At 38.6% G+C, this 20572-nt stretch overlaps 1 protein-coding gene across 5 annotated transcripts in view; it reads left to right on the top strand.

Annotated features, from left to right (window-relative positions):
* RECK (reversion inducing cysteine rich protein with kazal motifs) overlaps positions 1-20572 on the top strand; it is a 73480-nt gene that overhangs the window by 16670 nt on the left and 36238 nt on the right. Inside the window, exons 2-5 of one of the 5 annotated variants that reach the window (XM_027105527.1) lie at positions 1096-1197; positions 13935-13968; positions 15746-15835; positions 16194-16391. In XM_027105527.1, coding sequence (XP_026961328.1) covers positions 1177-1197; positions 13935-13968; positions 15746-15835; positions 16194-16391 — 343 coding nt within the window. In that variant the 5' untranslated portion in view covers positions 1096-1176. The remainder of the gene's footprint in view (positions 1-1095; positions 1198-13934; positions 13969-15745; positions 15836-16193; positions 16392-20572) is intronic. The other 4 variants (XM_027105523.1, XM_027105528.1, XM_027105524.1 and 1 more) reach the window with 4 other exon arrangements.

Here is a 20572-nt window from a genome sequence, read left to right as displayed (position 1 = left end):
ATCGTTAAATAAATTGCCTTTTACTTTACAGAAAATATGGCGTTGAGAAAAATGTCATTTACCTTTTTTTAGAAATGTTATAATTTTAATTAACTTGTTGAAATTAAACGTTAATTTGAAAGAAATGCCTAAATCACATATACAGAGGATTTAACCTATGATGTTTTCATAATAAAGCAACTGGTTGTATCCAAGGTTGTAAAATAGTTTTTCTTAGGTTCCATATCCTCTTTTGCCCCTTTTCCTATACCTTGATCCATCCAGGTATCCACTTTTATCAACTACCTCTAATTGGAAGAAACAAAATCACATTGCTAGTGTGAGTAGCTTCAGACTTTCCTAGCATCTTACATTTGGGGGGGAAAGGTACATACCAAATTACAAAGGCTATTAAATCTGAAGGACTCTTGTCTCCCAATGGTGGTGTTTCAAGCACGGTGGTATCTAGATTGGGTGTGGGGGGGAACAGGTTGAGGAGGGGCAGAGGTAGAGGAGGTATTTCACATCAGACAAATATGTACAAAAGATTGTCGCTAATGTGATAGAGCTCCTCACTGGGACTACTTTGTTCAGTTCCTAGAACTTCATTGTTAAGTATGACAATATTATTTTTTATAGTGTAAGACCGTGTAATTAAGAATACTTAAGCACATATGCCTCATTCATCATTTGTATGTATAAACATTGAGATTCCTATTGCTTTTAATAGTCTGTATTCTCTTGGAGAAGAAAGATAGAACAACTCTCTTAACTGCTTCTAGATTATAGTTCTAATTTTTTTTTCTTTTCTCAAAGCCTGTAATTATAGCTCTCGATTAATATTTTGGAATTGGAAAAATCTTATTTATCCTTTGTTCCTTTGTACTATTGCTAAGTTATATCTGTTTCTCTGAAGACAAATTTCCAAATTAACTGCAACTCTTTTCTGTTCTTATTGAAAAGAGCCTTTCTACAAAGAAGTAAAAGATCTTTCTTTTTTTTCTTATCTCTCTACCTTTGAAATAACTAGTTTTAGTTTCTCTTGAACAAAGTGGCTAACTGTGATAATTCCTTCTTTTCTCCCACATGATGTCTGACACTGTCCATCTCCTGTAGCCTGTCCTCCATTATTTTAGTGTGCTTCCTTCTCTTGTCTGGATTTCTGCATTGCCCTAGGAAGTCTGCCAGTATGTGTTGATGAAGGACGGGACAGGAAAGGTAAGAGAGATAAACACTGTCCTATGAGAGAAATACTAAGAGTAGTTTACCTTTTCCAGTCTATCCTCCCCTATTTGGCCTAGAATTAAGCAACTATCTTCCAAAAATATACATGCCAAGAAGGTTCTTTCGCATATATATAAACGTAAAATATATATATGTAATACATATATGTAAAGTATACATGTGTTTTATATATATATGTGTGTGTTATATATATATAAAACTGTACAAATTATTCAAGATAATTCAAGATTCAATTTGATTTTTTATGTTATTTAGAAATAAAAAGAGAGACAAGAGCACTTTAACACAGAAAGAAGTTTCTGCATTATAAGCCCCAAATAACAGTCACTCTCACTGAATTGTTAAAGTCTAGTCTAGACATAATGGCTATTTGTTATAAAGTGAATTGGGTAACATTGGTGTAGTGCAACCTATTTTAACTGGATTAGTTGCTTATCAACATTAGAATAATTTATAAAACTAGGCTTTTGGTACCTTTTCCTTAACACTGGAGTGGTCCCTGGAAGTGAATTTCCAGATGTGTAAGCTATTCCTTTAGGCTTACAACTTTAGGAGTTAACATTTACCCTGAAGGATGGTGTTGTGCAGTTTGACTAGAGATTCAGAGAATGAGCGGTTATATTTGAAGGAGCTAATGTTTATCTTTACTGATAAGCTGCTGCAGAATCCCCTTCGAGGGGATTTCCTGAGAAATTTACTTACATGAATAAAGTTTAAAATTTTTATGCCATTTAAGATTGTTTTGTTCCAACCAAGCTAAGATAAACTAGTGAAATGTAAAGCATTTTTATGTGTGGTTTTATAGTATCTGGTTTCTTTTTAGGCAAATCAACAAATATTTATTGAATAGTGAGAGGCAGTTTTATTATATTAGAAAGAAAACAAACTTTCGGGAATTCCCTGGTGGTCCAGTGGTTAGGACTCCATGCTTCCACTGCAGGGGGCATGGGTTCGTTTCCTGGTCGGGGAGCTAAGATCCCTCATAGCTGCGCAGCATGGCCAAAAATATATAAATAAAATAAAATTATCTTAAAAAAAGAAAGAAAAAAAACTTTGAAGTCAGACCTATGTTAGAATTATGGTTAAGCTACATATAGCTCAACTTCAAATACTAAAGAATTATACCTGAGTCAAGATAGTTAAAATATGTACTGAACATGCAAGAACTCAAGGAAATTGGAAAGCAGACTGAGCATGTTGGGAGTTAACAGGGAAAACTTTGCAAAAGAGAGGCCTGAAAGGATTGGTATAATTTGGGTCAGAAGACTGGATCAACAGCATGTTAGCAAAAATGCACATGACTGAGGTGGGGGGTGAAAAAGAAGATAGGCCTATTTTGGGCTGAGAATCTGCTTGGATAGGAAAGTGGGACCAGATCCTGGAAAAATGATATTTTGGGGCTCAGCCCATTATTTAGTAGAGGGAGATGATAAAGATTCTGTGATAGGAGACCAACATAACAAATAAAAGTCCAATATTTTAGAAAGCTTCAAGTGTTAGGTATGTGCAGGCTAAGTTTTAGATCCCCCAAGTTCCTCTAACTTAGCTAAAAACAAATAAGGCCCACAACTAGGATGATAGCAATAAAATCGAGTATTTGGGAATAAATCAGAGATTTGAAGGTAGAGTCCGTCATTCAGGATTTGTTGTAAAGGATTGAATATAGGAGATGATGTTCAGGGAAATATAAAAAACAATTAGTGAATTGGGAGATAGGACTAAAGAAGTTATATGGAAAAGCAGCGCAGGATAGGCTGAAAGAGAGTTTAAGGAACATGGAGAATAGAGGAAGTATTCTAATTGGAATACTCAAAGAAGAAGAAAGAATATGGGACAGAGGCAGTGTTTAAAGAAGCCCAAGAAATCTCCAGCAGGATTTTTTTTTAAATCCATACGTTACAGACAGACCTCATAGCCACAGGTCTTAAAAGCAGTCAGGAAAAAAGACATTCTCTTCAAAGGAGGTCAACAGCTGATTTTTCAGTAGCAATAGAGGAAGCCAGGAACAGTGGAATGATACCTAAACTGTTCTGAGAGAAAATAACTATCATATCCAGCAAAAATATTTTTCAAGAAAGAAGGCAAAATTAAGGTATTTCCATATGACAAAAACAGAGAATTGCCAGTACTGGACCCTTGCTAGAAATCCTTCTTTAAAGGAAGTTCTAAAATATCTATAATTATTTGAGATGCAAAGGAAAATGAGAACAATAAAAATACAAAGTGACTAAGTTAAAACACACACAGGTTGTATAAAACAGTAATAATTTATTATTGAGTTTAAAAAAAAGAGGAAATACACAGCAAAGATAGCATATACATTGGGAAGGGATTTTAAAGAAATTGAAGTACATTGTTAGGTCTTTTTAAGTGTAAAAACCCATATCTCAGAGGTAGTTAGGAATACCAGACTAAAGATGAGGAGAGATCATGCCCAAAGTCAACCATGAAGTGACTCTTGAACGTTGAGAGTGAAAGAAAGCTTTATGAAAGAAAAAATATAGAAAAAATAGAAAGCTGATTTTGAAAATCGTTTTTAGGGAATGGAAAGAGAAGGAGCCATGTACTGATCTGACATTCAATGAGAATATTAGATTGAGATATTCCAAGAAAAAGAGAAATTCTTATTAGTGAAAGTGTTCAAAGCAAAGATTTACTGGATAAATACATTGTGGAGGGGATTTCTGCAATGGATAGGAGATTTGGCTATTCTCCCATCTTTGCAGTTCTCTTATTCTGACTCATACCTATGAAAGAGTACCACCTTCAGAAATTGAGAATACTTCTTTCAGAATCACACACATTTGGTTAGAGCTATCAAAATCAACCAGTGGCTTGATAACTCCATCACAGATGTGTTCAAGTGTCATGGGCATGCTTGGTTCTAGGTTAGCCATGCGTTTTCACAGGCTTGGTCTTGGCCCATCTAGAAGTATTTATCAGGCCACATGCACTCATGGATGTATGATACTAGACCAGGGATGATATTTAAAATATTAAACAACTGGAATGACCGGCACCAACAATCAGAACAAATGCTGGATATAAACTAGAGCCATACTAGTTTAGCCATACTAGGGCAAATTGGCTGATTAGAACTAAAGTAAAAACTTAATCATGTTTTCCATGAGGTGTGAGACATCTAGTGTAATACTTTTTGCATAGTCTTTGTCTATAGCTGGCTGAAAACATTTTCTTCTAGCCACCAAGACGGTGGTTAAAAACAAAAATTGGTTGTTGATAGTGATTTTCTTGAATGTCAGAATAAACATCAAGATGATATGAGGCTGGTGTATTCCCAGAGACCTGGCAGTGTCTGTAACATGATGAGACAAATTTTAGTTTCAGGTTCATAAACCCATTTCATACCTTTATGTCACACCTTACCTGCCGTTCTCTAACATAATGGCCATAAATATATATACCTTTCCATTTGCTGCATGAGCCACTGAAATACAGTGTTGCAAATTTGTCCTCAGACTTTTGTGCTTTTACTTTTTTATTCCTTCTTTCACAGATCCTTCTCTGTGCTTTTCTTTATATTGTTTTCAGAAATGTGATTTTCATTTCTCTCCTTTCTTCCTAGCTTTCTTCAGTCCAGTTCCTTGATGTTATTTCATTAAGGAAGTTGAGAAACTATGAAGGAAAGTCAGTAGGAGATATTTTTGTGAGGATTTGCTTTTTTTTTTTTCTTTTTAAGCTTAATCCATTTAAGTTTTAAACTAAACTGTTGCTAAAGAAAACTAAAATAATGTTCTGTCCTGGGGCTCTGGTTCTCTGAGAATGCTGAGATAAAATTAAGACTCTGAGGATATTAAAAAGAGGCTCTAAGAACCACAAAAACAAAGATGGTCAGCCTTGTGAGTGCCAGGCTCAGGTCTGTCAGCACTATCCTATCAACACACAGCTAAATGCATAAGAGTGCAGGTATGTGTTAAATTTTATTTTTTGAATATTCACATGTTCAAAATTCAAAACAGTATACAATAAAAAGTCTCTTTCCTACCTCTTATACCACAGCCACCCAGTTCCTAAGGTCACCAGAGATATTTTATGCACATAAAAGTAAATATGTATATATAGTCCTCTTCTACCCTTCTGTACACAAATGGTAGCTTACCACACACTTTGTGGTACCCGTGGATGCCAGTGTTTGGTGCATATTTATGTATGTCTGTATGGGCTGTCCAGTGTATCCTCAGGAAATGTCGCAATAAAATGTTCTGTTTTAAAGATTTCTATGTTTTAATTTTATTTTGTTCCTTTTCTCTCAAATTAACCTTGATTCTAGATTTACTACCAGAAGCATAAAGGAAAAGGGATGAAAAAATAGCCCTAAAAATTTAGACCTAGGAGGGCAGGGATGTAGGACCAGCAGGATTCTCTGGACAGCTAGAGGCCTTCTGTGCCTCGGTATGATTGGATCTGTGCCGCAGTAGTTCCAGGAATAGAGTAGACCTTCTTACATGGCAGATGACAGCCTAGGCTTTGGACAGTTGGCTTGGGGATTTTAGCAAAAAGAATCATGTGGTACTTTGCCTCAGCAGAGCCTTCAGCACCTAAATGTAAAGCTTCTTTTAGTACCAAGGAAACTCCAAGAATTGTCAGAATATGGTAAGTAGAAGACTGTGAATGGGAGGCTTTGTAAATGGTAAAATGCTATACAGGTATGCTGTGTCAGACTAGATTTGAGCCGTTACCTGCAGCTGATGAGCTCCAAAAAGAGCGAAACCTATTAGGTCCTGCAGTACTGGCTTGAGATAGTATAAATCCTTGATTACGTTCCATTTGTATGTTGTTTTGTTCTGTCATACTTTGTACTGGGGAAGGGAATAGCTCCCATTTAGTCTCCTTGAGCTAGTGTATTTCCTCTGCAGTCCATTCTTCTTATAAGTCACCTGAATGAGATCATCCCAAAAGGGAAATCTGATCAAGTCTGATTAGATTGTGACCTGGTCTGATCCAAATGGCCAGGTTTTTCTCCCTAGGCAATCTCATCTACTCCCGTAGCTTTAATTGCCCCAATATGATGACAACTCCAGAATCTTCTTTGCTAACCTCTTTTTCTCCTGAATCACTGCTGGATATGTGTTCTTTTGATGTTCAACTGACATTTCAAATCAGCCAAACTGACTGTTAACCTTCCCTACCTCTTCTTCCCTCCACACTACTGCTACACAACACCACACATACACACATCCCCAAACAAAAACTTACCATTTTCTTGCATTTCTTGCTTGGTTGTTTAAGTACAGTCCTCCCAGACACATAAACTAAAAGCCTAAGAGGTGTTGTCTACTCTTTCTTCTTTCTCACCACCTCCCACAGAACAAAACAAAAAATAAAAAAACTGGCTATTAAGCTCTAAAGATTTGCCTCTGGAATATGTCTTAAATTGGTCTCCTTTCCAGATCCTCAGTTACTGCCTACCTCAGGCCTTTATACCACTTTGGGGGACAACTACAATAGCTGCCCAACTAGCTTTCCTGTCTCTAATTTCTCCTCTTATTTACTATCTCCACTTCTCGTAGGGTGACCTCTTTAAAGACCAAATATGGTCGTATCACTCCCTTCCTTGAAACTCTTCAGTGGCTCACCTGTAAGATACAGTTCATGTTCCTCAGCCTGGTATACTTAAGCTTTTCTCGACCTAGCCCCCGACTCTTCCCTCCTTGACGCTTCAGCGGCTTACTGCTTATAACTTCCCAGATTACCATGTGTTGTATTTGTTAGTTGTACCACCTGTTGCCCTCCTGGACTTCCTGTTCCCTGAATCCATCCTATCATCCCCATCCATTAGTAGACTGGAGCCAGCTCCCACCAGCTAGGGAGAACTGGTTGTTAAATATTCAGGAGTTTGGCAAGCCAGCTTTTAACTTGAAAAGCAGCTGTGATGGGGGTATTTATACCACGCATATCAGCAAATATTACAAATCAGAACTCCCCTTCACCCCCACCCCACCCCAGCATGCCATAACCCTACTGAAATTCTGGCTTAGATGGTTCCTCTTTAAAACCTTTCCTGCTCAGCCCTCTACCGTCACACACACAAAATTAGTTGCTATTTATAAACACTTGACATGCTTTATTATAGCATTGGTCACCGTATAGTGTAAGTCTTTGTTTTCAAGTCACTTTTTAATGCTAAAGTCTTGAGTTCCTAGGACAGAGTCCATTGTCTCAATTGTCTTTGCATGCACGTCATTCATTCATTCCTTCAACATTCATTGAGTTGATACACTTAATATGTATCAGGCACTGTTCTCAGAGTACAAAGATGGAAGGATTTAGCCACTGTCTGTAAGAAGTTCATAGCCTAGTCCATGGGAAGAGAGAAATTCAAATAGTCCATTACAATACAGTGAGACAAGTACGTTGCTAGAAGTCTGTGCAAGACACGTTGAAGCCTGGAGGAAAAAACCCTTCCCAGGGTAATGGGGAAGTCTTCACAGAGCAGGTAAGACTTAAAAGATGAACAAAAATTTGTTGCCTGTAAATAGGTGCTACAGTTAGTATTTTTATAGATAGAATTTTTTAATAGAAAGTTTTCCCACTCTGGACAGTACATAAGGTTCTTTGTTTCAGAGTAAATAGCAGTTTTATGCGAAAACCCTGTGTAAATGTCTATGAATCAGGCATTCTTTGAATGAACAGAGAAAGCACTGAATACTGTATCTGTAATCACAATGTTGTGTAGCAAACCATCCCAAAACTCCATAGCCTAGAATTATTATTATTTAATAATAATTTATTATTTCTCATGCATTTAGCAGGCCTAGCTGCTTCTGGCTGGGCTCACTTGTGCATCTGCAGTCAGCTGGCAAGTCAGCCAGGGTCTGGCTGGTTTAGGATGCCCTTGGCTAAGTCAGCTCAGCTCTCCTCTTTGTGTCTCTCCCAGCCTTCTAGCAGGCTAGCTCAGGCAGGTTCCCATGGTGGTGGCAGGGGCTCAAGAAAAGAAGTGGAAACATGCAAGTATATGTGCAGGTCTCTACTTACCTCATGCTTGCTACTGTCCACTTAACTAAAGCAAAATCACATGACTAAGTCCAGAGTTAGTGTGAGAGAAATAGATACAGGGAAATGTAAAAAATTGGGGCCATTGCTGCAGTCAATTTGCCACAAACACATGCTCTGTGTAAGCTGTGTTCTAGACCTCATGTTACTCTGCAGGTATTACTTGCTAGTGAATTTGCTTCCAGCTGGTTGGATGCTCTGGGTGATAATGAGCAAACTTCTCTGAGCAGTCTGGACCTATTAATCTTATCTCAGTTTTGGGTTTCATTTTTATCCCACTATTGAAAAGACATTTATTATTTGGGAGGCTGAAGAGTCATTTGTTTAGTGATATCCATGTCCTATTAAACTCCTTTACATATTCTAGTCACTTAGAATTTTTTTTACTAAAAAGCCATGGTGTCCACAACAAGGAGAAAATACCTTGTGGAGGTTTAAAAAACATGTTTTTAAAGGTCAGTTATTGGGGAATTCCCTGGTGGTCCGGTGGTTAGGACTCGGTGCTTTCACTGCCATGACCTGGGTTCCATCCCTGGTCGGGGAACTAAGATCCTGCAAGCTGCATGGCGTGGCCAAAAAAAAGAAAAACAAAAGGTCAATTATTTAATCTCTCCAACTTAGCTTTTTTTTTTTTTTTTTTTTTTTTTTTTGCAGTACGTGGGCCTCTCACTGTTGTGGCCTCTCCCATTGCGGAGCACAGGCTCCAGACGCGCAGGCCCAGAGGCCATGGCTCACGGGCCCAGCTGCTCCGCGGCACGTGGGATCTTCCCAGACCGGGGCATGGACCCGTGTACCCTGCATCGGCAGGCGGACTCTCAACCACTGCGCCACCAGGGAAGCCCCAACTTAGCACTTAATAAGCTAGATTCTTCATGCAAAACTTCAAACTGGGAGAACTCTCAGTCCATCTGTGAAAAGCAAACAGATTTTATTTATTGAGACCTTAGGAACAAAGCAGCCCCTTTTAACTAGTAGCCTTGGGAATAGGAAACATTAATAACAGTTCATAGAATGTACTCTTTTGGGTCTTTGTCCAGAAGTGACTAAAATATCCAAGATTCAAACCTGGTTTTGTTTGTTTTTAATAAGATTCATGTGAAATGTTTGTTTCATTTTCGTCATCCTCATCATTGGTGAGAAAGGGAAGCTGGAGGGACCAGTAGTAGCAGAAGGGCAGTGGACAGAGAAAGTATTGAGACAAGTGGACAAATGGAGAAATGCCAGAAGGGGTCACTGAAGTAGAAAAGTGAGTGGCCAGGTCAGAAAATAAATCTGCAGAGCCAGGTTCTGAGCAAGAGGTTAGAGCCGCAGAGTCTACCTCGCAGATGGACCCCAATGGCTCTTCCCCCCAGAAGGAAGGTCACTGTGGCATGAAGGATCACATAGGGTTCCCTTGACTTTGATTTCACTCTGTATCTTAGTTTTTCTGCTAGGTGTGCCCATAGGTGGGAGGGCTTATTGCAGTTCTCAAAAACCATTTTAGGTAGGGTAGGGAACTGGCTAATGAAAGCAGCTGCCTGAGGAAAGATTTCATGATCAAAATTTTTTAAGGGAAATGATAATACTTCAAGAAAATGATTTTTTCACAATTTAAGATGTTGATTTAAAAAATAGACTTAAAATAGGATACTCTATGGACATAAATTCAACCTTGCATTGGCTGCATTCAGAATAATAATCCAAAGTCTTCTCACGGGATAGTGTCATGGGAGAGCACTGGCAGAGTAATCTGGGTTCTAGCCCCGCCTTTGCCCTTTGCTTACTCTGTACATCTCTATCCAGCTGTATAGTGAAGGCTTTGGGACTTGAAGGTCTCTTGCTGTCAGCGCTTACATACTGACATGTTCTTTGGGTCTCTGAGGTTTTTGTAGATCCTAACCTCAGTTACACTGTAATTTTGATTTATAGAGTAAGATGAGTGGGGTGAGGGAGCTGCTATATGGAGTCACATTGAGTATTAATATTGGTGGCAGAAGATCAAAAGAGGCTTGGGGGCTTCCCTGGTGGCGCAGTGGTTGAGAGTCCACCTGCAGATGCAGGGGACACGGGTTTGTGCCCCGGTCCAGGAAGATCCCACATGCCGCTGAGCGGCTGGGCCCGTGAGCCACGGCCCCTGAGCCTGCGCGTCCGGAGCCTCTGCTCCGCAACAGGAAAAAAAAAAGAGGCTTGGTATAAACCCAACTGAGTATAAACCCTCAGTTACTGCCTACTTTTGCCACTAGATGGCGATCAGACATTTGAAAGACTTAAGAATTGACTAGCTAAGACCCTGATGGACCATCTTAAGAAATGAAGAAACTGTCAGCCAGGGCTGTAACTCATGTGTGTCTTAAGCCCTGTCAAACTAGTCAGCAGTAGTTTTAGCAGTGAAAAGGTAGAGTTACCTATAGTTTATACCTTAGGTAGAGTTACCTAAGGTTAAGAATCTTTTATCAAAGAGGGGGATATGATAAAATCATGATGCGTGTAAAGTAAGCAACAGAGAATTGATGAATTCATCAAATACCAGTATACTTGAGTGAAGGACCATTCTTTTTTAAATTTAATTTCATTTTCTACTGAAGTATAGTTGAATTACAATGTTGTGTTACTGCTGTACAGCAAAGTGACTCAGTTATACATATATATACATTCTTTTCCATTATGGTTTATCACAGGATATTGAATATAGTTCCATGTGCTATACAGTAGAACCTTGTTGTTTATCAATTCTGTATATACCAGTTTGCATGGTATATATACCATGCAACCCCAAACTCCCAATCCAACGCTCTCCCACCCACCTCCCCCTTGGCAACCGCCAGTCTATTCCCTATAAGGACCATAGTTTGAAACCTTAAAACTGGTAAAGATAAAGAAAGAGATGTAAAAATGGTGTTAACACTAGAGGTGCTGCCACGTGGAAATATAAAAGTTTTTAGTTCAACAAGTTAGAGTAACGCTATGCATGCAAGGTCTATCAGTGAACATTAAGGGAAACGAGAAATGCTTAGGGAACATCTCTGAGCTCTGGATGTGACATCAAGAGAGACAGCTGAGCCCTTCTATATCAGCCGTTAGCAAACTTTTTCTGTGAAGGGTCAGAAAGCAAGTATTTTAGGCTTACCAGCCAGTTTAGGCTTACTGTCCACTCAACTCTCCTATTATAGTGTGAGGTAACCATATACAATATGTAAATGAATGGGTGTGACTGTGTTCCAATAAAACTTTACTTAACAAACACAGGCAGCGGGCAAGATTTGGCCTGGGTGCCATAGTTTGCCAACCCATTTGTGGGTGAAAGCTAGGGTCCATAAGTAGTTCTCCTTTCTAGGCCTCAGACTCTGGCTTCTGTCAAACGAGTTGGATTAGCTGATCTCCGACATTTTTCAGATTTTGTGTCCTTTAGTACCTCTCTCTGAAGCTAAGTGATCCACAAGGCTGACCCAGAGTGATATTTCTTTTATTTTTAAGATCAAATTAAAAAAAAAATCAAGCTTGAACAAATTTATAAGTTTCTAGAGCAGAATTTCTCAACCTTGACACTATTGACATTTGGGGCCGGATAATCCTTTGTTGTAGGGGAGCTGTCTTATGCATTGTAGGATGTTTAACAGCATCTCTAGACTCCGCTACCTACTAGATGTCAGTTCAGTAGAACACCCCAACCCCCCTGTGTTATGACAACCAAGAATGTCTCCAGACATTGCCATATGCCCCCTGGGAAGCAAGATTACCTCCACTTGAAAACCACAGCTCTAGAGACTTTAAGAGTAACTGGAAGAATAACAAAAATGGAAATCAGGCCATGTAACCCAGGACGGCCACCAAGATAATAAACATACTTCTTTAGGAACAAGGCCAAAAAAGCCAAAACCAAGAGGAACCAAGAGGAACCAAGAGGAACAAGAGGAACAAGAGGAACAACCTGCATATTAGAAAGAGAATCGCAGGGAATTCCCTGGCGGTCCAGTGGTTAAGACTCCGTGCTTTCACTGCTGAGGGCCCTGGTTCCACCAGGAAACTAGAATCCCACAAGCCTCTCAGCTCAGCCAAAAAAAGCAAAGCAAACAAAAAAAAGAAAAGAGAAGGGCAATGAGAATTTTATTCACCCAGTTAAAAGGGGCTGGAAAGTTGGTAGCAGATGACTTTTTTTTTTTTTGGCTGCACCAGGTCTTAGTTGCCACGTGTGGGATCTTCAGTTGCTTGCAGCATGAGGGCTCTTTTAGTTGCGTCGTGCGGGATCTAGTTCCCTGACCAGTGATCGAGGCCGGACCCCCTGCATTGGGAGCTTGGAGTCTTAACCATTGGACCACCAAGGAAGTCATGGTAGCAGATGACTTTTTAATATTGATTTAGATCATTTTATTGAAAGTGTTCCTGAAACCATTGAACCAAAATAGAGGGCTACCTATAATGGGTAGCTGAAAAGTCAAACTAAAACAAAGAAACATGGATGAAGAGAAATATAAAAGAGACCACTATTAAAGAATACCAAGAATATTTACTTTTCACTATTTTATATTATTTGATGAGATCTCTAACAGAAAGAATTCATACTGGGTGAATTCATTAGCCCTTATCTATGGGTCCTGGGTATTTTGTTTTGCTTTGGATAAATCAAGTGTGGTTTATTCCTACAGTAGAATATTATTTAGTAGAGAAAATGCAGTACAGCTTTACACAACTACATAGATGGATTCTTGAAGCTAGGTTTTAAGTGTCAGTAAAGCTGATCCTTTAATAAGGCTAGATCACGTAGCCAGCTTGGAAGTTAGTTGCAAATAAAAGCCAAAATCATCTCTATTCATTAATAAGGGTGTCCTTGTTTTCCATCTACCTTTTATTTATGCCCATATTCTTTTAAGAATTTATTCTCTTCCAAGTGTGATATTAATCATAGTCTACAAGCCCTGATTATCCAAATAGCATTGTACAAGGAAGTTTTGTTTGTCTTGTTTTGTTTATTTTCCTTACAATGACTTTAACACAGTGTGATATTTTCTGAACAGTGATCTAAGAGATCTAAAAACATTAATTCTAGTCTCAGATTCTACTTTTGACTTGCTCTGTGAGCTGGGGCAGTCTCTCCCCTGCTAAGGAAATGGTTTCTTTATCTGTAATATGGTAGAGAGATTCCCCAACTCTGGCCCCAGGATGGCTGCATAAGAATCATCTTTGAGGCCTTGTTTTAAATTTAGATTTCTGTGCTTCATTCCCAAATTCCAATTCTGTAGTCTAGGGTTAAGGCCTAGGAAGCCCAGGTGTTCTAGTGCATGGCCAGGTTTGAGAACAATTAGAGGTGATCTCCAAGGTCCTTTCAACTCTAAAATGCAGTGGTTATATGAAATATGTATTTCCTAAATAACCTTTATTATATTATTATCTGAAAGCTTTTTTATGTTCTACAAGAAACAATTGAGATTACTACATTGTACTTTCCCCACATACACACATTGGTACAGCTTTACATAAACTTGGTTTGCTATAATGTGGTCAGCTTATGGCTTGGGTGATAATCTTGATCCCCAAAATGTATTAGAAGATGGTTTCTCTTTTCACCAGAATGCTATATCATAGTTTCTTTGGTTTTAATCTTGGATTTAGAGAAGGATTAAATAGTTTGATATCCTGATTTCCATATAACTCTAAAAGTGGAATAAAATTAGAAATTCTATGTGGTTGTTAATTTCTGTTTTTTTTCCTTTAATTTACAGAATGCTCTTTTCAGTTGCATTAGCAGAAATGAAAGTAAGTATATTGTTGATGGTTATACAAGCAATCCAAAGAGAAAAACATGGTTTACAGAATATGATTTAGCTGTTATAAATATTGCCAAAACTCTGACATTATAACTTAGGTTGTTACTAAACCGTCTGAAGGAATGTGCACAGCAGGATTCTGATAGGCTCTTTCCTCTGGAGTGTTTGGGCCATTCATGAATTCTAACAATTCCCATGTCCTAATTACAGATTTACAAAGCAGATATCAGTGCTGGGTGTTTTAGAGGAAGATCATGCCCCACTTGGATAAACAGGAAGTTGAGCACTCCCACGTGATATAAACAGAAGTTGAACACTCCCACGTAGTATAACGTAATATAATTGCAGCACTAGCTGAGGGCTGCCTCTCAGTTCATTCAGCAGATATTCACTGACTACTTGCTCTGTGCAGGGCAGATGCACACCTGTGGGGGACACAACCTGTACACAAAGAACTCTGGGACATGGTGGGTATGGGATAGAGTTACTGATAAGGTGCCACGGGAGTTCAGAGGAAGGAGGGATCACATCTTGCAGGGGCGCTTAGAGGTGACTTCATGGAGTTGGTAGCTGAACTGGGCCTTGAAGGATGGACATGATGTGAGCAGTAGAGATTGGAGGAAGGGAATTCCAGCTGAAGGGAACAGCGAGAGCAGTTGGAGATGGGGAAACACGTGTGAGGAGTAAAGAGTTGTTAGGTGAGCTTGGCAGTGGGGTGTATTAAAGTATAAGAAACATTAGCTGTCTGTACTTTATCTTCTACTCTTTCTAACTGGGGTTTAGTTCAAGATTTTCCAGATAGTCTTTAGCACATAATCCTATATCCTCCCACACTGAGGAAGCCAGCCTAATTGGGGCATCAGAAGACAGGCATCTTTGTCCTATTCTCACTTGTCTCCTCTGTCCTCAGCATCCCTCACCCCTGCCCCCAGTTTTAGCTTCATTGAGGTTGACAATGATAAATGTAGCCATTAATGATTGTTCTTTGTGAATAAAATGAACAATTCAGCAATGAACAATGTAAGTTTGTTAGTAATTTCAAATCAGAAACTTAGCTGGCACAATAGGTATGAAACAGTTTCCTTGTCCAGGAAAGAGGCTTGTCTTGCTATCAGTGTAGTCCTACTTTAGTTCATTTGTATATGATTTTATCATTATCATTATTTCTGGAAGCCGCCTGAGTTCCCTGCTCATTCCTTGGTCTGTGGAATCCACCAGAAACCGGATTCTGGTTCCTCTATAACCATCACTAATTATTATCAGAGGTTTCCTACCTGCCATTTTCTTAACCTTTTCCAGCCATACCTCTACCCTTTTGGCTCCCTTCAGCCTCCCACAGACCCCTTAGCCTCTCCTATGAGGACCTCTTGTTCTTCATTATAAATCCCACATCTGCACCCCCAGCCACTCATCCTGCTCTTCCCAGATACCTTAAATAGTCCACCTTGATTTTTAAAAATACATACGTCCAGAATTGTTTATTCCAAATGTGGGTTTTACTTTTCAGTGTTGAAGCAAGTCATATCAGTTTTGAGGTGAGCACTTTCAATTTAGGCATAGTCTTGGAGATTTTCAAACAGTATAGAACTTTAGGGATTTTGTTTCAAGATGGACAGTTATATAATTTGCAAATTTATGAAGTGGTCCTGATATCTCTTGGTTTTTACTGGTCCTATTTTATAAATGTGAGGTATTTGGGGTTTTGTTTTATTTTGATATGTTTGATTTGTTTTGCTTTGGTTTGCTTTGTTTATGAATCTCCACAGATCCAACGTGGAAGGAAGCTGTTCCAGTGGTTCTCAACATGGGTGCTATTAGCATTTTGGGAGACAGTTTCGATTATATGAGACTTTCCTGTACGTTGCACAGCCCTGACCCCCATGTGCTAAATGCCAGCAGTCATCCTTAAGTCATCATGAAAACCAGAAACACTTCCACATGCATCCAAATTCTCCCAGGGGCTGGTACTGCTCCTGCTGAGAACCACCGCACTATAGACTATAAGTTGACAAATAATGACTTTCTCAGACCAGTGAGCGCCTGAATGTCCCCATGGCCATGCTTATAGTAGTGCTGACTTTAACTACGTGTCTTCTATGGCATGGTTTTATTTCTGAAATTCAAAAAGACACATATTGTTCCATCATTATTATGATGATTTAATGTTAGCAAATAGCTGATTTCATTTCAATGTAATCTTTTTTTTTCCCCTAGTGGGCTCAGTTTGTTGCAGTTATGCAGGCCATCACACAAACTGCCGAGAATACTGTCAAGCCATTTTTCGAACAGACTCTTCTCCTGGTCCTTCTCAGATCAAAGCAGTGGAAAATTATTGTGCCTCTATTAGTCCACAATTAATACACTGTGTAAACAATTATACCCAATCTTATCCAATGAGGAACCCAACAGATAGTAAGTAAAAGCCACATATTCCTCTCATTTCAATCTTTGGTAAAATAATTTGTAAAAAAAAACACGAAGTAAATTCTTGAAGATATCTACAGTCTGGGTCATTTGGGAAATACCAGGCTTCCTTTGGTCTTTAGATTTGGCAGACTGGACATTATCATCACAGCTAAAAGATGCCGAGAAAGACAGGGCTGTCAAGGGTATGAAGAAACAGGCACTCTCTATTCTGAAGTGGGAAAATTCACTGGTATGGATACTTTAAGAGGGAAGATTGGGTTATGCCCATGAGACTTTCAAATAATCATACCTTTTAATCTAGCAATTCTATTTCTCAGAAATTATCCTTCACAAAAACTCACAAATTTTCAAAAACACATCTATACATATAAAGGATGTTTACTACAACATTGCTGGTATAGAGAAAAATTTAAAATGACCTAAACATCCACCAATAGGATATTGATTAAAGTTGATTAAATAAATTATATATCTGTATAATAACTACATTATACAATCAACATACTGGAAGATGTATTATGTAAATCAATGAAGTTAGAACACTCCCTCACACAATACACAAAAATAAACTCAAAATGGCTTAAAGACTTAATTATATGACATGATACCATAAAACTCCTAGAAGAGAACATAGGAGAAACATTCTCTGACATAAATTTTAGCAATATTTTCTTAGATCAGTCTCCCAAGGCAAAAGAAATAGAAGCAAAACAAACAAATGAGACCTACTCAAGCTTACAAGCTTTTGCACAGCAAAGGAAACCATAAACAAAATGAAAAGACAACTGTGGACTGGGAGAAAATATTTATAAACAACACGACCAACAAGGGCTTAATTTCCAAAATATACAAACAGCTTATACAACTCAATATCAAAAAAGTAAACAACCCAATCAAAAAATGGACAGAAGACCTAAATAGACATTTCTCCAAAGAAGACATACAGATGACCAGCAGGCACATGAAAAGATGCTCAATATTGCTAATTGTTAGAGAAATGCAAATCAAAACTACAATGAGTGAGAGGGCAGACAGCAGAAGCAAGAAGAACTATGGAACAAAAGCCACATTCACAGTAATATAGGCAAGATGAATAATATAGGCAAGACGAAAAGGCAGAGGGCTATGTACCAGATGAAGGAACAAGATAAAACCCCAGAAAAACAAGTAAATGAAGTGGAGATAGGCAACCTTCCAGAAAAAGAATTCAGAATAATGATATTGAAGATGATCCAGGACCTCGGAAAAAGAATGGAGGCAAAGATCGAGAAGATGCAAGAAATGTTTAACAAAGATCTAGAAGAATTAAAGAACAAACAAACAGAGATGAACAACACAATAACTGAAATGAAAAATACACTAAAAGGAATCAATAGCAGAATAACTGAGGCAGAAGAACAGATAAGTGACTTGGAAGACAGAATGGTGGAATTCACTGCTGCAGAACAGAATAAAGAAAAAAGAATGAAAAGAAATGAAGACAGCCTAAGAGACCTCTGGGACAACATTAAATGCAACAACATTTGCATTATAGGGGTCCCAGAAGGAGAAGAGAGAGAGAAAGGACCCAAGAAAATATTTGAAGAGATTATAGTCGAAAACTTCCCTAACATGGGAAAGGAAATAGCCACCCAAGTCCAGTAAGTGCAGAGAGTCTCATACAGGATAAACCCAAGGAGAAACACGCCGAGATACATAGTAATCAAATTGGCAAAAATTAAAGACAAAGAAAAATTATTGAAAGCAGCAAGGGAAAAACAACAAATAACATACAAGGGAACTCCCATAAGGTTAACAGCTGATTTCTCAGCAGAAACTCTATAAGCCAGAATGGAGTGGCATGATATACTTAAAGTGATGAAAGGGAAGAACTGACAACCAAGATTATTCTACCCAGCACAGATCTCATTCAGATTCGATGGAGAAATCAAAAGCTTAACAGACAAGCAAAAGGTAAGAGAATTCAGCACCACCAAACCAGGTCTACAACAAATGCAAAAAGAACTTCTCTAAGTGGGAAGCACAAGAGAAGAAAACGACCAACAAAAACAAACTCATAACAGTTGAGAAAATGGTCATAGGAACATCATATCGATAATTACCTTAACATGAATGGATAAAATGCTCCAACCAAAAGACACAGGCTTGCTGAATGGATACAAAAACAAGACCCATATATATGCTGTCTACAAGAGATCCACTTCAGACCTAGGGACACATATAGACTGAAAGTGAGGGGATGGAAAAAGATACTCCATGCAAATGGAAATCAAAAGAAAGCTGGAATAGCAATACTCATATCAGATAAAATAGACTTTAAAATAAAGAATGTTACGAGACAACGTTACAAGGAAGGACACTACATAATGATCAAGGGATCAATCCAAGAAGAAGATATAACAATTATATATAATATTGTAAATATTTATGGTGCACCATAGGAGCACCTCAATACATAAGGCAACTGCTAACAGCTATAAAAGAGGAAATTGACAGTAACACAGTAATAGTGGGGAACTTTAACACCTCACCTACACCAATGGACAGACCATCCAAACAGAAAATTAATAAGGAAACACAAGCTTTAACTGACACAATAGACCAGATAGATTTAATTGATATTTATAGGACATTCCACCCAAAAAGAGCAGATTACACTTTCTCCTCAAGTGCGCATGGAACATTCTCCTGAATAGATCACATCTTGGTTCACAAATCAAGCCTCAGTAAATTTAAGAAAATTGAAATTGTATCAAGCATATTTTCTGACCACAATGCTATGAGATTAGAAATCAATTACAGGGAAAAAAACGTAAAAAACACAAACACGTGGAGGCTAAACAATACGTTACTAAATAACCAAGAGATCACTGAAGAAATCAAAAGAGGAAATCAAAAAATACCTAGAGAGCTTCCCTGGTGGCACAGTGGTTAAGAATCCGCCTGCCAATGCAGGGGAAACGGGTTCAAGCCCTAGTCTGGGAAGATCCCACATGTCATGGAACAACCAAGTCCGTGTGTCACAAGTACTGAGCCTGCACTCTAGAGCCTGTGCTCTGCAACAAGAGAAGCCACCGCAATGAGAAGCCAGTGTACCACAGCAAATAGTAGCCCCCGCTCACCTCAACTAGAGAAAAGCCCGGGTGCAGCAACAAAGACCCAGTGCAGCCAAAAATAAAATTAATTAATTTTTTAAAAATCATTTTAAAAAACCCTAGAAACAAATGACAGTGAAAACACGACAATCCAAAACTTACGGGATGCAGCAAAAGCAGTTTTAAGAAGGAAGTTTATAGCAATACAAGCCTACCTCAATAAACAAGAAAAATCTCAAATAAACAATCTAACCTTACACCTAAAGGAACTAGAAAAAGAAGAACAAACAAAACCCAAAGTTAGTAGAAGGAAAGAAATCATAAAATCAGAGCAGAAATAAATAGAAACAAAACAATAGCAAAGATCAATAAAACTAAAAGCTGGTTCTTAGAGAAGATAAACAAAATTGATAAACCATTAACCAGACTCATCAAGAAAAAGAGGGAGAGGACTCAAATCAATAAAATTAGAAATGAAAAAGAAGTTACAACAGACACCACAGAAATACAAAACATCCTAAGAGACTACTACAACCAACTCTATGCCAATAAAATCGACAACCTGGAAGAATTGGACAAATTCTTAGAAAAGTATAGCATCCAAGACTGAACCAGGAAGAACTAGAAAATATGAACAGACAAATCACAAGTAATGAAATTGAAACTGTGATTAAAAATCTTCCAACAAACAAAAGTCCAGGACCAGATGGCTTCACAGGTGAATTCTATCAAACATTTAGAGAAGAGCTAACACCCATCCTTCTCAAACTCTTCCAAAAAATTGCAGAGCAAGGAACACTCCCAAACTCATTCTATGAGGCCACCATCACCCTGACACCAAAACCAGACTAAGGGGCTTCCTTGGTGGCGCAGTGGTTGAGAGTCCGCCTGCCAATGCAGGGGACATGGGTTTGTGCCCCGGTCTGGGAGGATCCCACATGCCGCGGAGTGGCTGGACCCGTGAGCCATGGCCGCTAAGCCTGCGCTTCTGGAGCCTGTGCTCCGCAACGGGAGAGGCCACAGCAGTGAGAAGCCTGCGTACCGCAAAAAAAAAAAAACAAAAAAAAAAAA

The sequence above is a fragment of the Aethalodelphis obliquidens genome, unplaced genomic scaffold (assembly GCF_003676395.1).
Source record: "Aethalodelphis obliquidens isolate GAN/ISIS:26980383/991018 unplaced genomic scaffold, ASM367639v1 scaffold7, whole genome shotgun sequence".
In the NCBI taxonomy this organism is placed as follows: Eukaryota; Metazoa; Chordata; class Mammalia; order Artiodactyla; family Delphinidae; genus Aethalodelphis; species Aethalodelphis obliquidens.
This window is presented reverse-complemented; position numbering and strand designations above follow the sequence as displayed.